The 14,343-nt window shown below is 54.6% G+C and overlaps 3 protein-coding genes across 3 annotated transcripts; 2 read left to right on the top strand and 1 right to left on the bottom strand.

Annotated features, from left to right (window-relative positions):
• Window positions 1–6,635: 6,635 nt before the first annotated feature.
• Window positions 6,636–8,036, top strand: PG998_000592 (uncharacterized protein; the record flags this gene model as incomplete). The annotated part of the gene is made up of 3 exons (XM_066867410.1): window positions 6,636–7,042; window positions 7,089–7,534; window positions 7,567–8,036. 3 exons carry the CDS (start codon window positions 6,636–6,638, stop codon window positions 8,034–8,036), a joined length of 1,323 nt encoding a protein of 440 aa, XP_066735825.1.
• A 1,235-nt stretch (window positions 8,037–9,271) lies between these two features.
• Window positions 9,272–11,069, top strand: PG998_000591 (UV excision repair protein Rad23; the record flags this gene model as incomplete). Its single annotated transcript, XM_066867409.1, has 7 exons — window positions 9,272–9,289; window positions 9,436–9,483; window positions 9,647–9,719; window positions 9,800–9,879; window positions 9,966–10,316; window positions 10,379–10,891; window positions 10,944–11,069. The coding sequence occupies 7 exons, from the start codon at window positions 9,272–9,274 to the stop codon at window positions 11,067–11,069; spliced, it is 1,209 nt and encodes a 402-aa protein (XP_066735824.1).
• A 1,176-nt stretch (window positions 11,070–12,245) lies between these two features.
• PG998_000590 (transcription factor TFIIIB component B) lies at window positions 12,246–14,335 on the bottom strand (the record flags this gene model as incomplete). Its single annotated transcript, XM_066867408.1, has 2 exons — window positions 12,246–13,824; window positions 13,911–14,335. The coding sequence occupies 2 exons, from the start codon at window positions 14,333–14,335 to the stop codon at window positions 12,246–12,248; spliced, it is 2,004 nt and encodes a 667-aa protein (XP_066735823.1).
• Between the last annotated feature and the right edge of the window lie 8 nt (window positions 14,336–14,343).

Here is a 14,343-nt window from a genome sequence, read left to right as displayed (position 1 = left end):
AACGGTGGTCTTCATTGAATACCTAATATCACTACGGATATGCAAATGGATATTGTATTACTTATACTGCCAGCAGTGTCCTGCCGGCTTGAGCTTACACCGAGGGCCTTCATACGAGAACTGACGATCTACCCCGCATGCCACTGTTGGATATATTGACCGCTGAGTGCGGAGGCGACTTTCGAAGCTTGGTTGAGCCTCCGGGGAGCCACGGAATTCCAGCAATCAGAGGGCTCGAATAGCCGTACTATTCCGGCTAAGATGAGAATGATCTGGATTTATGTAAGCAACCTTCCAAGCCAGCTGCACTCTGCGAATCCGCCGCTTTTCGTGTGCCACTCACTGCTGGTCGATCCAAGTTTCGCTCTTCCGGAAGCTCTTATATGTCTTGGTTGCATGGCAATATTATCCATCACTGCAAGTTGTATCGAATCTGTCCGTAGCGGAATGTTATCCAATCGTAACCCGCCATTCCACAACGACTGTTCCAGCCTGCCCCCAAGGCATTTAGGGTTACTCTACTAGCAGTAGAGAATTGAACGTGCCCCTCGTATAGCCAAGATTTGGGGTAAAATCTCCGGTTGCGCTACTACGGTTTGAAATGACGTTTTCTTGCTCCCTGTAAGGCAGCGTCTGGCACCGGCTTGCGCTGAGGCTGCGCGCAACAGAGGAAGAGAGGGATGAAAAGAAAGAAGCAGGCGGAGCCATTGGGATGCAAGAAATGCCAATATCCCCAAAGCTAGAGATGAGGTGCATATAGACTATTTGCACTGCGGCTATTGCTTCTTTTTACAGCAAGTAAACAAAATCTCCCAATGCAGAGGTCCAAGAGAGCTGCCATTGGCTGTGCGTCGTCCGAGACAAGTCGGAATCTTGTGTAAGACAAAGTCTATCTACTGTCTAAGGTCGAGTTGTAGCAGCGGCACTCGTACCCTAATCAATGTATGCAGCCATGGCATGGCGACCGGCGTCATCGGTTCTTCTTGTACATACGTGCATGCATGCGCGCGTGCTTGCCTCAGCGATAGCGAGGATACTCTATCGTGTGGGCAAACCCCCATTCATAATATTGTGATGCCTAAGACGCACGGCGCAAAGAGCGTCGACCTGGAAACAGCATGAAACCTGGCCCGTCGTGTTAATGAGGGTTAGGCCTCTGGCTAATGACACGCGAGAGGGAAGCGGAGTCGGGGCGGAGAAGACCGACTGACAAGCGTGTCCGTCCTAACCCGTTCTCGCCGTCCTGCCAGTCCGCTAGGAACGGTGACGGCCCAAGGTTCTTTCTGGGTTTTCCTGCCAGAAGATGAGAAGAAGGGGGGTCGGTGGAGTCCATCGCCAAATCTCCGAGTTGTAAGAGGCCAGAAGGGGACGGAGACTCGAGGAAGTATCTGAGCTTATGCAGGTACGAGAAACCCTATGGAGCTGGGAACAGACACACGCCTTGACACCGACGCATATGTACGCACACGCACACGCACACGCATGCTCGCATGGCACTGGTGGAGCTGGATAGGCATGGACAGAAAGACTTCATTTTTCTGACATTTGACAGGACTGTGGGCGTCGGTGGGTGGCTGCATGTGTTGGCGCCCATCAGCGCCCATCTTCCAAGGCATCGTGCGCATCGTGCGCATCGTGTGCATCTTGACCCTGGGTGGGCTGACCGTAGCTGATGGCTGACCACACCGGCTCGACATGTCACGGGCAGAGGCAGATGGAGAGAAAACGACCGGAACCATCTCATCATGTGCTGCTGTTGTTGCTGTTGTGTTTTCTTGATCTGGGCCTGATCTACACACAATCGTACTATTTCCTAAACGATTCACCTGTTCTTCGTTTTTCCTTCTTTGTTTTTGCCGATACAACGGCAATTCGCAGCGGCCGCCGAAACTCAGAAACATTGGAATCGAAACACGGGCTAGAGAGACCGAACCAGTATTGGTAGGCCGCTCGCGTAAAACGTGCTGCGGAATCTAGGAATGCAACGTCGACGTGCCGCTGGGGATTTAGAGTTGCATTGAACAACAAGGAAGCAGAAAATCAGAAAAGCAGAACTCCCCTCAGCTTCCACCCCCCACGGACTCAATTTCCAAGCTGCCAAGGCAGAGAGAGCCTCAGTTAGACAACCATGCCGGCCAGGTTCAAGGCCCTCAGGCCCTCCTCTGGCCCTCGCCCTCCGGCGCTCTCTGCTATGCTTTTTGACAAGTGATCAATCGTAATGAGCTTTCGGCCGGTTGCAAGACGGAAAGGGGTTGTTCGGAAATGGCTGCAACCTGTTCGCATGAATTATATCAATGAGGGGATCTGTTCACTAACCAGATAACCTTGATTTTTACTGGCCCGTTCATTTACTACAACCGACAAAAGCAAAGCAACGAGACCCCCCATGCCGCTGTCAGTGCTGGATTGGCAGCATCCGAGCAGAAATGCAGAAAGTATGTAGGGTCAATCCGAGAGAGAGCATTGATGACTGCACCGAGATCCCCCGCCTCGCCTCGTGGTGATCTGTATATCTCATTACGGAGTACCCAAGCGCTCGCCAATTACGCGAGCCTCACGATCCTCGGGAGTTCCATATCGTGAGTTGATCGATTCGATCATCTAATCGGGGATAAGATGACTCGAATCTTCAATCTTGTCGCCAGAGCAATACGGGCCTATTTTCTATGCGTATATAGTGCAGCGAGATATGATCAGCATATGAACATATGCACGAGGCATCCCGCGCACAACTGCCATTGCGCTATGAAGAAGTTCGTGAGCTGCCGTCCTCGTGCAATAGCTGTCGTCTTCACCAGGATGGCCCTTGGTTTCAAGTTCAGGAGACGGTGGCCTATTCTGCAACTAAGCAGACGCTTGGTGCTGTTGCGAAATGAGGACACTAAGAATAAAAACGATTAAAGGGAGAGCCTGCCTCAGGCTGGCTGGCGCTGTTGCACGCTGGATTGGCGCAATGGAGTTTCTCTCAGTTAAGGACCAGGGTGGCGGCGCGGCATCTACCCAATCAGCAGCTTTCTACGGTTATAGGGACCGACGACCAGCATACTGGGAAAAAAGTAACGAGGGATGGAAAATGAGGAAGAGCCCACACCACACACGCACACACCACCCCCCAAGTGCCGATCAGAAAAACGCAATAATACCACTTCAACTGCAAGCGATTCCTCCCGCCGCACCGTTGTCTCAGATGGCCAGAAATGTGAGCGGAAAGCTCATCCGATTCATAAGGTAGTGTTGAGGTGCAAACGGGAGACTATTGTGACTAGCCTTGCGCTGGACTGCAACATAACTCGGCCATTCAGAAGAGAGAGATGATGATAAGGCAGAAACATCAAACGATCTATAGATCAGCCGAAACCGTCCAATGGTCCATTGGCAAAGGCACAACCCTCGAAACTTTCTTCTCTTGGTCCTTGGCCTGTTTCTGCTTACTACCAACTAAAGAACTGCCTGCCCATGAAACTCTTGACGATGTCGTCCACCAGATCCAGGCACACATCTGGGTTCCAAGGACCCCATGTCTCACTAGGCTAGGACAAGTAATGATGTGATGAATCTCGGCCCAGGGCGATGAGGCTACAGACCAGGCCACCAAAAACTAAATTTATCATTGTACTCCGTACACATGTACACAGTCATCCTCGTGGGAGAGTAATGAGAGAAGAAAAAAAAGGACAATGGGGAACGAGGCGTCCACCGGTCGTTCGACCGCGCAACACGTTGAAACCTATTTCTGACGAATCGTCTCTCGCCATGTCGCCGTCCGGCGAAATAGCCCCATCCCGTAAGAACTTTACCAAGAATCACGATGACTACTAACCAGGCAGCTCCACGGGCGCTCAATGGCATATTCCTTCCGATGATGCCATGCCAGAGCAAGATCTCCCTGCGGGGCCGAGTACTAATCGCGCCGGAGATGAAGCCACATGGTCTCCTGTACGCTTGACGGAAGGCAGGAGAAGGAAGGAAAAAGTCTCAGAGCGGAAAAAAAAAAAAAGCTGAGCGTTTTTACGGCCTTGTATACCCCAGGCGGGACTCCAGGAGGGGCAGTCGGTATTGTTGACTTGTCATTGGTGATCCTCAACGGCAGCTGCAAGGGCAATGCAACCTAGATGGATGCAGGGCAAGATGCAAGGTACACTTTCACAAACCCTCAGCCCTTGGCCTCGACTTAGATGACACACGCACAATTGCACTTCTCTCTTCCAGAGCACAGCCTGGGCCTGGTCCCCTTGGAACCGCCCTCCCTGGGCGATGATGTGTACATGGTGTCTACGGCCAGCAGTAGATTGATTACCTGCAGCAGTTGATACCTACTAACTTACTACTCCGACAAGGCGGCGGCGCAATAACTCCAAGCCTCCTCCGTCCGTCATTTTTCAGTCTGCGACGGCGAGCAGAGCAGATACCAACGGGTATACCGTTCCCAGGCCCTCCGATTGGCCTCTCGTCCTCATTGGAACGGGTTGGGTACCGCCCGGCCCAGAAGTGGATATGCTGGATCCCTATAATAATCATTGTCACACAGGAGGTACAGAGAGCTGAAAAAAGCACGGGGCTCGAAGGACTCGACTCGTCGCTCTCTTGGCCTGGACAGTGGACTCCATCCAGCTGCGCAGTGACTTGGGCCCCGTATGTACCATCAAGACGGTGAAAGGAGGTCGTTTCTGTTTATAATAAGGAGCCGAAGACTCCTCCGTCCGAGGGCCTAGTGCGGAAGGATTGCGAGTTTTTTCTCTCCCTCCCTCTCCCTCTCCTTGCTTTGTCACGCTCCTTACTGTCGACCTTCGTCATCGTGTCTCTCATTTTCCAACATCGTCATTCTTTTTTTACCCGCGCTTTGCAGAGCTCAGCCCGCCCGGTAGTCCAATTTTCGGGGGAGATTCCCACCTTCGGTATACAGTCTCGAAGGCATAGCCAAGGTCACACGACCCTGATCCACACCGAGACAGAAGGGTCCAAATTACCCATCGAAGGAACCACCAAGCCAATCAATTGGCCAGAAGGCTCTCGTGCGATACAAAGATCATCGGCGATAGTGTGTATCGGAGCTGAGATTGTTTTGCATTGGCAGTGAGAAAGAAGTCCAAGCCTCGGTGTCTCACATACATTCGATTATCCCGGCGTCATCACCGGCTCGAAAATTGTCTCGTCCACGCTAAAAAGAAGGGAGGGGAAGCAGGAAACAACAGCCAGCAGCCAGCAACCAGCAACGATCCTCCGGGCCTACGGCAGTCGCGTACCTGGATTTGCCTGGATTTCTTCGACGACCCAGAAAAGAACACAGTGAGGCAGGCAGATCGAAAGATCTGATTCCAGGAACAACCGAACCTTGGACTTGGGGGCCCACCCGACTGAATTAGGCAAGAGGGCCACATCCTGGTATCCCGGCCTTCCCAGTAATTCCTCCCTTTCCCTGCTAGCCAGGCTGGCCAGTCTAGCCTCTCTCGTCTCTCTCTCTCTCTCGTCTCTTTCTCTTCCCAGCCCGTTAGGCGAGACCTAGCCGTTCCAAACCCGGGATTTGCTTCTGCTTCCTGCCCACGACCTATCACAACCCTTGTCCGAGAAATCCTGGCAATACTACTGGCTCCCCAGGACCAGGGCTTGTGATAATCGCGTGGTGTTGGAATTGTACCCAATCCAATCCAACCTGGGCAGAGAGAACAAGAACGCGTCGCCGTCGCACCCCATCAGCAAACAACACACACACTCTCACACTCTCTCACCCACAGACAGGCCGGGGAAGCAGGAAGTTCCCAACAGCCCACTCCCTGCAACCTGCCTACCCACACCCACATAGCCTTGACGAAACCCACTTCACCACGGACACACGCATTCTTTTATACACTCTCGCCCACAACCCACCCGGCATTCTTCGCTCTCGTGGCAACCACCCACTCACCACTCACTCTCGTTCTTATTCTACTTATAACCCGACGAGGCCTGTTCATGCGGCCACTCGTGGGTTCCTGTCATTCGTTTTCGACCAACCTGGCTGTCTAACCACTCCCATCCACTCGCTTATATCCAACACCCCTGGCTTTGCTTTCGCTAGCAACGCCCAAGACTTAATACTCACACTGTCGGGACATCATCCGGAACCCCCACTCCCGAATAGCTGTCTGATCAACCGCGTCGTCTCATATATACCAGTTTTTGGTTAACGCTCACGGCTACCGACTGTTCTCTGCAGTGTCGTCTGTCTAGGAGGAGGAAGACTACCTAGATTAACTACTATCAAGGTCGTATCCGTACAGTGCTGTCTTCATCGGCTTATATACTATTTGGCCCAAATCGAAGAAGCGCGCATCACCCCCGGTTTCTGATCTCGTATCGACTTGCTGCGTCTTACCAGTCTCGCAGACTGACGTCCAAGTCAAATACGGAACACCTCACTCGCTCAGACCATCAAGCAACCTGGATCTCTCATCGGTATCACGGTTTCATACGTGTTGGCGCCGCGCAACTCTTGCCAACCAAATCCGAACCTTTCCGCGCTTCTGCTATCTTTGCTTCCTATCTCCCAGACGACTTACAGCAAACTCGACAAGCGCTAGGCACTTGGGTGCAACGCTGTAATAGCCCACCAGCTCTTGCAGATAATACTCTAGCATACTAATAACAACCCTCACAATATGAGGTTACCACGGATACTCCCTGGCGCCTTGGGCGTAGCCGCTATACTGGGAACCGCAGCCATCCTGTTCATGAATATCGCGAATGCTACTACCGGGCGACCGACACCGGCTGTACGGATAGCAGCTAGCGTAGCCGCAGCCTGCGAAGGGCTTATGTTCATCCTGCTTGTTCCTCTTTTCTACAAAACTCTCCGCCAGTCCTGGTCACCCGTCTACGATGAACCGAGCAGTCTCGGCCTGGCCGCAACCTTGATCCTCATCAAGATGGGTGCCGCTGCTTCGATCGCCGGTTTGGTCATTCTGGGAAAAGACGACGATAAGACCAGCGTCCTGGGCGGACCGGAGAACTCGTTCCTCATCGGCGGCTCCGTGGTGCTGGCATATGCCTTCGTTGTTCAGGTGCTGTATGTGGTGGTTCATCACGTCAACGGCCGCCTGTGCGATGACGAGGGCAACTCCTGCATACGGAGGAGGGAAGGCAGACATCGATGTCGAAGCGAGTCAAGGCGGTTCCCTACTCGCAGACCATCCCGCGCGCCGCAGTGACCAAGGAACGTTTATCGGCAGAGTACCAAAGCCCACCTGGCTCAAGCGGCGGCAAGTCTACTGCCGAGACCATGAGCTCTTTCCGCTCCTCCTTCTCGCAAGCAGTCCGACCGATCTCATCGAAGACCCGATTGCTGTCGTCAAGCGGAAGGGTCGGAAGGCGCCCCCGTCGCTGGACTCCCTCGCATACCGTAGCAGCATAGCCGAGGAAGGCAACGGCTTCGACTCGTGGGATACCTCGGCAGTAGACCCCCAAGATCGCCAAACCGTCTTTGAGACGTCGCCTCCTCCGCCCCGATTCCTTGAGACGATCCCAGCCAGCCCCACGACAAGCCGAAGCCCCAGCCCTGGTACGCCATTGGAATTGGAACTGGAACCCCAGAGCCCGCCGCCCGCCGCAGCCGCTCGTACAGCCCGATGGCTCGGCGCCAACCGACACTGACCACCCACGCGTCCACGAGTGAGCTTCACATTCACCCTTTGTTCCGGACGGATAGCCCGGAGCCTCCGAGAGCCACGCCGGGAACCAGCATTCACGCAGCTGAGGATGCTGGCAAGGTGATCACGGAGAGTAAGCTGGACCGGATGCGCAGCGGCAGTCTGCCTTCTGCGCGAAGCCCCCTCTCACTCTCACGGACCAACAGCCGGGAGAGCGTCCTTGGGAAGTCTCCTACACCAAGCAGCGAGAAGCTTTCGCCGCCGTTAGCCGACTCGGAGCGGAAGATGACGCCCCCGCTGCCGGAATGGATCCTGAACGCGGGCTCGCGGACCAGTCTGACCGAGTACCAAGTCAGAAAACAGAACCGCGAATCAACCACGGACGAGCCGAGCGGTCTGGGCATTTCGCAATAAAGGGGACGATGGCGGAGAAAAAAAGACAAGACTATTGTTGATGATGAAGATTACGTACGACCTTTACGACCTCGAACGACACGCACGGGGCTCCCCTGGGGACGATGAGGAGGGGAGCAGGCCGTGGCCTGTTTATACACACAACTGCCCTCTCGGTGCAGCTTGTCTCTTTATTTCCTTTCTGTCAATATTTCTACGTTGGGGGCATCACGGGGAGGATGCTTTTATTTTATTTGGGTTGGAGATACCAGTGAGATGTCTTTTTGATAGCGCGGCGTTTCAATCTGGGAGGACAAAAGCCTTGCGAGACTTCCAATATCAGCCCACGTATTCTGTAGTGGTAAAAGCTAAACAAAGAAAGTAAAATGGCTAAACCCAAACAACTGCATGTCCCCGGACCGCCTTTTCCCTGCCCTGGTGTGAATGGTACTCGTGCTACATTGAACAGTCAACATGACCAGATGGCTTCCAAGCATGGGGTGCATGGAGCGGTTGGTGCAACCAGAGGACTGCAGAGGTGCACGACAGCTCGTGGTGACCATGCTGCCACGGTCTGTCTTATTGTTGTGGTCACCCAGTCGCTAAACCGACTTACATAATCTGATCAGGCAGCGAATTAGGCGCCCGAGGCCTACGTCGACGATCCATTCGATCCATTCCGGGTCGCCAGCTCGTGCCCCACCTCGACTGAACGGCCATTGAAGCTTCCAGTCCAGGATGAGAAGGTACCCGACCGCTGTAGAACACACTGCGGAGGTACATGTCCCTCTATCGCCCTCTCCCTCATGTACTTTCTCTCTCTCTCTCTCTCGCTTCTCGGTTTCTCTGTAATCGATTGTTGATGATCAACTCGCTCGCTGTCCGCTGCCCGCCCAGGATCCAATTCTGAAGCCCCGCGAAAGGCAAAAATCGGGCGTCTGCAAGGCAGCCTGCTCTCCTTCTCCCGCCCTCCATTTACTTTACCGTACTTAGACTCCATACTTGCCTCTGCCTCATCACACAATCCTACACAACCTACATATACACTGTAGAAAGTAGGTAAAGTCGGTCTTCTGCAGGCTCTGGAGCGCCGCCGTCAAGGAGCTCTCTTATTCATCATCGCCCATCACTTTTCCCATTCCGAAGACTTTCCCATCTCCAAACCACCTCTCCGACTTAATTCCACCCCACGCACGACAAAAACCACACCACCATCATCACACACACAACTTCCGCTACGAAGCAGCTTGCCCAAAATGAAGGTCACTTTTAAGGTATGCAACGAACAAAGCCCTGCAATCAGCTCACCAACCGCACCGCACCCTATTTTGTTTGCGGTGCCGTCGCGACCTTTCTTCCCTTTCTGATCATGGGCTTTACTTGTTCGTGTGGCTAATCATATTTATTTGTGCTTTCGCAGGATTTGAAGCAGCAGAAGTTCGTGCTCGAAATTGAGCCGACAGATCTGGTATGTCGTCACAACCCACGTCACCGACCTCACCACTGGTGGACTGCCCCGTCAGCCCACCACCAACATCACCGCTCCCAACACCGCACAATATTCGAGTGCATGCGCCAATCATTCCCCGCGCTTGCTGGCATGCATCTGACATGATGAAAAACTCCCATAGGTATCTGCTGTCAAGCAGCGCATCTCAGACGAGAAGGGATGGGATCCCAAGTCCCAAAAGCTCATTTACTCTGGTACGTCGAGCTCTTGAAGCTGGGCTGTGGCATTATGTACGGAGAGAGAGAGACAGACAAAAAGGCTAATATCCCCCAAGGCAAGATCCTTAAAGATGAAGACACCGTCGAGACGTATAAGATCGAGGAGAAGGGCTTCGTTGTGTGTATGGTGAACAAGGTATGACCTCCCCGCTGTGCACTTCACATCTCGAGCCCCGCGTTCATCGCCACCTCTACTGTCGTGGTGGGCTTTTGGCGTAGTAGACTAACCCCCAAACTAGCCCAAAGTTGCTGCCGCACCCGCTGCTTCATCAAGTGCCGTCCCCGAGACCCCGGCTCGCGCCCCCGGCTGCCACACCTGCGGCCCCGGCTGCCCCCTCGCATTCCAGCGCCACATCCGCCGCCCCGCCTGCGACACCGACCCCGGCCGGCGCTGCAACTGCTGCCGCCGGAGGCGACGCAGCTGCGCACGACCCGAATGCTATGGCCATGGGCGCCGAGCGCGCCAATGCTATTGCCAACATGGAGGCCATGGGTTTCGAGCGCGCCCAGATCGATGCGGCCATGCGTGCCGCCTTCCACAACCCCGACCGAGCTGTCGAGTATCTCTTGAACGTTAGTCCTGCCCACAAACCGATAGTCTGATAGCACAAGTTCGCTGACTGTTGATGAAATAGGGGATCCCGGAGACCGCCCGTCAGCAACCTCCTGCCGAACCCCAAGGCCAGGCTGCTCCCGCACCTGACGCCGACGCTGCTGCCGCTGCGATTGCCAATGCTATGTCCGCCGAGGGAGGCTCCGATGAGGGCGCCCCGGTCAACCTGTTCGATCTTGCCGCTCAGGCTGGCGGCCGTGGAGGCTCTGGTGCCGGGGCCGGTGCCCGTGGAGGAGCGGCCCCTGCCGGTGCGGCAGCCGGTGGTGAGGCCAACCGTGATCTTGGCAACCTGGATTTCCTGCGAAACAACGCCCAGTTCCAGCAGCTTCGTCAGATCGTCCAACAACAGCCCGGCATGCTGGAGCCTATTTTGCAACAGCTCGGTGCTGGCAACCCTCAGCTCGCACAGCTCATTTCGCAAAATCCCAACCAGTTCTTGCAATTGTTGGGCGAGGACGGCGACGATGACGCCGCGCTGCCACCTGGTGCTCAGGCTATTAGTGTAACCGAGGAAGAGCGGGATGCTATTGAGAGAGTAAGTCCATTGGCCTGGGATTTATGGAACGCTTATGCTGATCAATATGCAGTTGACTCGCCTCGGCTTCAGCCAAGAGGCTTGCATCCAGGCCTACTTCGCATGCGACAAGAACGAGGAGCTTGCCGCAAACCTCCTATTCGATCAACCCGAGGATGATGAGCCGTCCCAAAACTAAGGCCTGAAGATTTGTTTCATTGCTTTATGAATGTTCACGGCGGTGTTTATGATATCCTCTCTTCTGGTTGATGCCCGGATTCATGCAACATTGATATGCCCATCGTAGCAGGTTCCTGCTCTGGATGGGTCATGTCACCGTTTGAGGTGCCTTGTTTCCATTCGGATTCAGCGTTGCTCTGAGCGCAACCTATTCTTATCAAAACGAAAACAACACAACTACCAAGAATCTGACCACGCTCAAATCTTCATGAATGCCCCAGCGATAAACTTAATAACGAGACATGAGTCGGCGATGGAAGCCCACGTTTTCTCCCATGCTCAAGGCTTCGTTTTACCGGGTCTACGCATCAAGGCGTATGGATACACGAACAAGGGAATATGCAGATATTGCATTTGACCCATTTCTGGTAATTCTTCATAGCAAAATCTGCAAGGCATACCAAGATGGACCAACTCCTTTATGCTGTTCATGTGAAACTCGGCGATTTCATAATTCAAGTCTATGGACTGTTGTTTGTGAGCCTGTAATTCGTGACCTCTTGCTATCATGCCCCAAGGGGGTTTGATAAACCCTTTGGCTTCCTGACGGATGGGCTACTACAACCAAGATATGCAATGCTCTCTGTCCTGCGCAGGTCGTGTATCATTTACATCGCAACTCGAGATTAAACAGCGCACAGCAAGTCATGTGATTTAATTCCCTTCGAAAATGACAAGCGCTTACACGTGCCTCGTTATACCTGTAACACAGCCAACGATCCATTTCTCTAGAAGCCGGCTCTTCTTTCTGTTCTTGGGCGGCCGCGCGGCAACCCCTGTCTCGGGGTTGACTATGCGAAGGGCAGCATACTGCCTTTCTCATTCTATCTCTCCCCCCCTTTCCATTCCCCTCTACTGTTTGTACCGTAGTAAATAGCGACGATGACAGGGTTTGTCCACCGAGCCACGCAAGCCTGCTTTGTATGTGAAAGGAAAGAAACAAATAAAGTGCAAGGGGGTATCAAAAAAAATAGGGCTGCAAGCTTTCATGTGGCCGGTGTGCTGTCTGTTTCGCTTCCTTTTCACCAAAAGGGGGAAGAGGTAGAGAATCTCTGCATGTAGACAAAGGGGGCATTGGTCATCTACGCCCCAGCAACGACGGGAACACTGGCAGGGGCAACGGCCTCTTCTTCACCTACCGCTCTCTCATCTCCGCCATCGGCATCCTGGCCCTCATCCCCTTCTGCGCCGGCCCCCCATCTTCACCTCCCTCGGCAGCATCGGAATTCGCAGCAGGTGCAGGCTCCTCGTCGTCCAAAAGACCCAGCTCACGCCTCTGCTGCCGCAGCTCTTCCAAGTGCTCCTCGTACTGCGCCGCGACGCGCGCCTGGTCCGCGCGGATATTATCCGGCTCCTGCCAGGCCTCGCCTTGCCACTGCGACTTGAAGTCCTCGAGGTCGATGGCGACCTTCTTGGCGCCGCGGGCCATGATGGCGGCGTTGATGCGTTTCGGGCGGGCCTTTTCCTCGCGATTGAATTTGAGTTTGATATGGCGCCGGCTCTTACCGGGGAAGACGTGCGAGATTGTTTCGAAGTCGGTGCCGAACATCTTGAGGTAGTGGTAGAATCGCTCCGTCTCATCGTCGGACCAGTGGTTCGTGCCCAGCGTCTTGGAGGCGCGCAGGTACGACGCCGATGTCGTCAAGTTGGTGAACTCATCCTCCTCGACTGTCTCAAGGTTGGTGAAGTCCTGGTTCTCGTGTTGATTGACCGTCAGGGAGTTCTGGTTCACGACGATCTGGCCATCAATGATGTCGTATTCGACGCCTCCGCCATCCATAACGGAAGGCTCTTCTGCTTCCGGGGCTGGTGTACCTTCAGCGTTATTGCCCGCGGCGCCATCTTCGCCCGTTGGCTCCTCAGGGAGGAGGCCCATGGCTCGCTGTTTCCGCTCCAACCGCCGCCGTTGCGCATTGCGCCGCGCCTCACGTTGCCGTTCAAGGATAGCCTCTGAATGCTTAAATTTCTTTCCGATACCGAGATCGCGTGTGATATCTGCCATCTTGGTGGTCGTGTGGTCAATCTCTTGGTTCTCGGCGTCTTCAGGGGTGGGCTCCCGCCGCTTGCGACGGACCACGGTATGCGCTGCCACACCAATCCCTTCTCCGCCCGAAGCAACCTGTGCATCCCCTCCTTCAGCGGGAGCTGTGTCGTTCTTGCGCTTTCGCCGCGGCTTGGGGGCTGCCGGGGTGCCATCTTCATTCTCCGCGCCCTCTTCTGGGGCAGTTTTTTTCTTGCGCTGTCTTTTGGGCTTTGGAGCTGCTGGTGCGGCCTCGCCATTTTGTTCACCTTCTGCAGGGGCAGGGGCCTTGCGCTTACGATATTGCCGCTTCTTCCTGGGCTCGGCTGTTGGTGCGCCGGCCTCTGTAGATTGGACATCAGCTGCTGCTGCATTGGCCACAACGGTGTTTGTGATAGGTGCGGAGGAGGCGAGGGAAGCTCTCGCCGCGGGACTGTCAACTGAGAGCTTGGGGCAGACCCTGGGGCGACAGAAGGTGTAGCGTTGTCCGTAATATCCTGAGGCTGTGTTGCAGCAGGCGTCATGAGTCCATCTGGTACGGGAGTAGCTAGACCCGGCCTGGATTCTGCGGTACTCGGGGGTTGTGTTGCAGTTGGCGTGGCAAGCCCGTCGGGCGCAGGAGTAGCCGAAAGCCCAACCCGAGAGGTGACCGCAGTGGATGCAGAGGCTGATGGGGGTTGACTCGGCGTTGGAACTGGCATGGCAGGTTGTACGGGTTCGTCTTGGTGCGTGGCCGCAACATCGGGTGTAGCCGGCTTGGGAGGTATGGATGCATTGGACTTTTCCGGCGGCCGTGAATCGGTAGGCTCGATGGGCCGATCGTCTGGAGTTGGTAGCGGGTTCGTAGGCTCTGGCGCAGGTGCTGGAGGGATCGTTGGCGGTTCATGTGGTTTGGCGATTGTTGTGCTCGAAACAGCCGTAGCTGCGTTGGATACAGCATCTTTCTCTTTCTCCCTCTCCTTCTCTTGGGGCTCTTGTATTGTAGGTTCAGCATTATCAGTGCCCAAAGTATTTGGTGTTGATACAGTAGGGACCTGAGGAGTCACCAAAGGCGGGGCAGGCGTGGAAGCCTGTGACTGTGACTGGGATGGAGACTCGGTGGTTGCAGGCGTTTGTGACGGCGAAGCGGCAGCAGGCGCTGCGGTGCGAGCAGGTTTGGCCTTGGGCTTGAAGCCCAAGCCCTTTTTCTTGAGCATGGAACTCATCTTGGGAG

This window comes from Apiospora kogelbergensis (assembly GCF_038363985.1).
Source record: "Apiospora kogelbergensis strain CBS 113332 chromosome Unknown utg000001l_segment0_segment0, whole genome shotgun sequence".
In the NCBI taxonomy this organism is placed as follows: domain Eukaryota; kingdom Fungi; phylum Ascomycota; class Sordariomycetes; order Amphisphaeriales; family Apiosporaceae; genus Apiospora; species Apiospora kogelbergensis.
The sequence above is the reverse complement of the archived record's forward strand: the minus strand, read 5'-3'. Positions and strand labels throughout refer to the sequence as shown.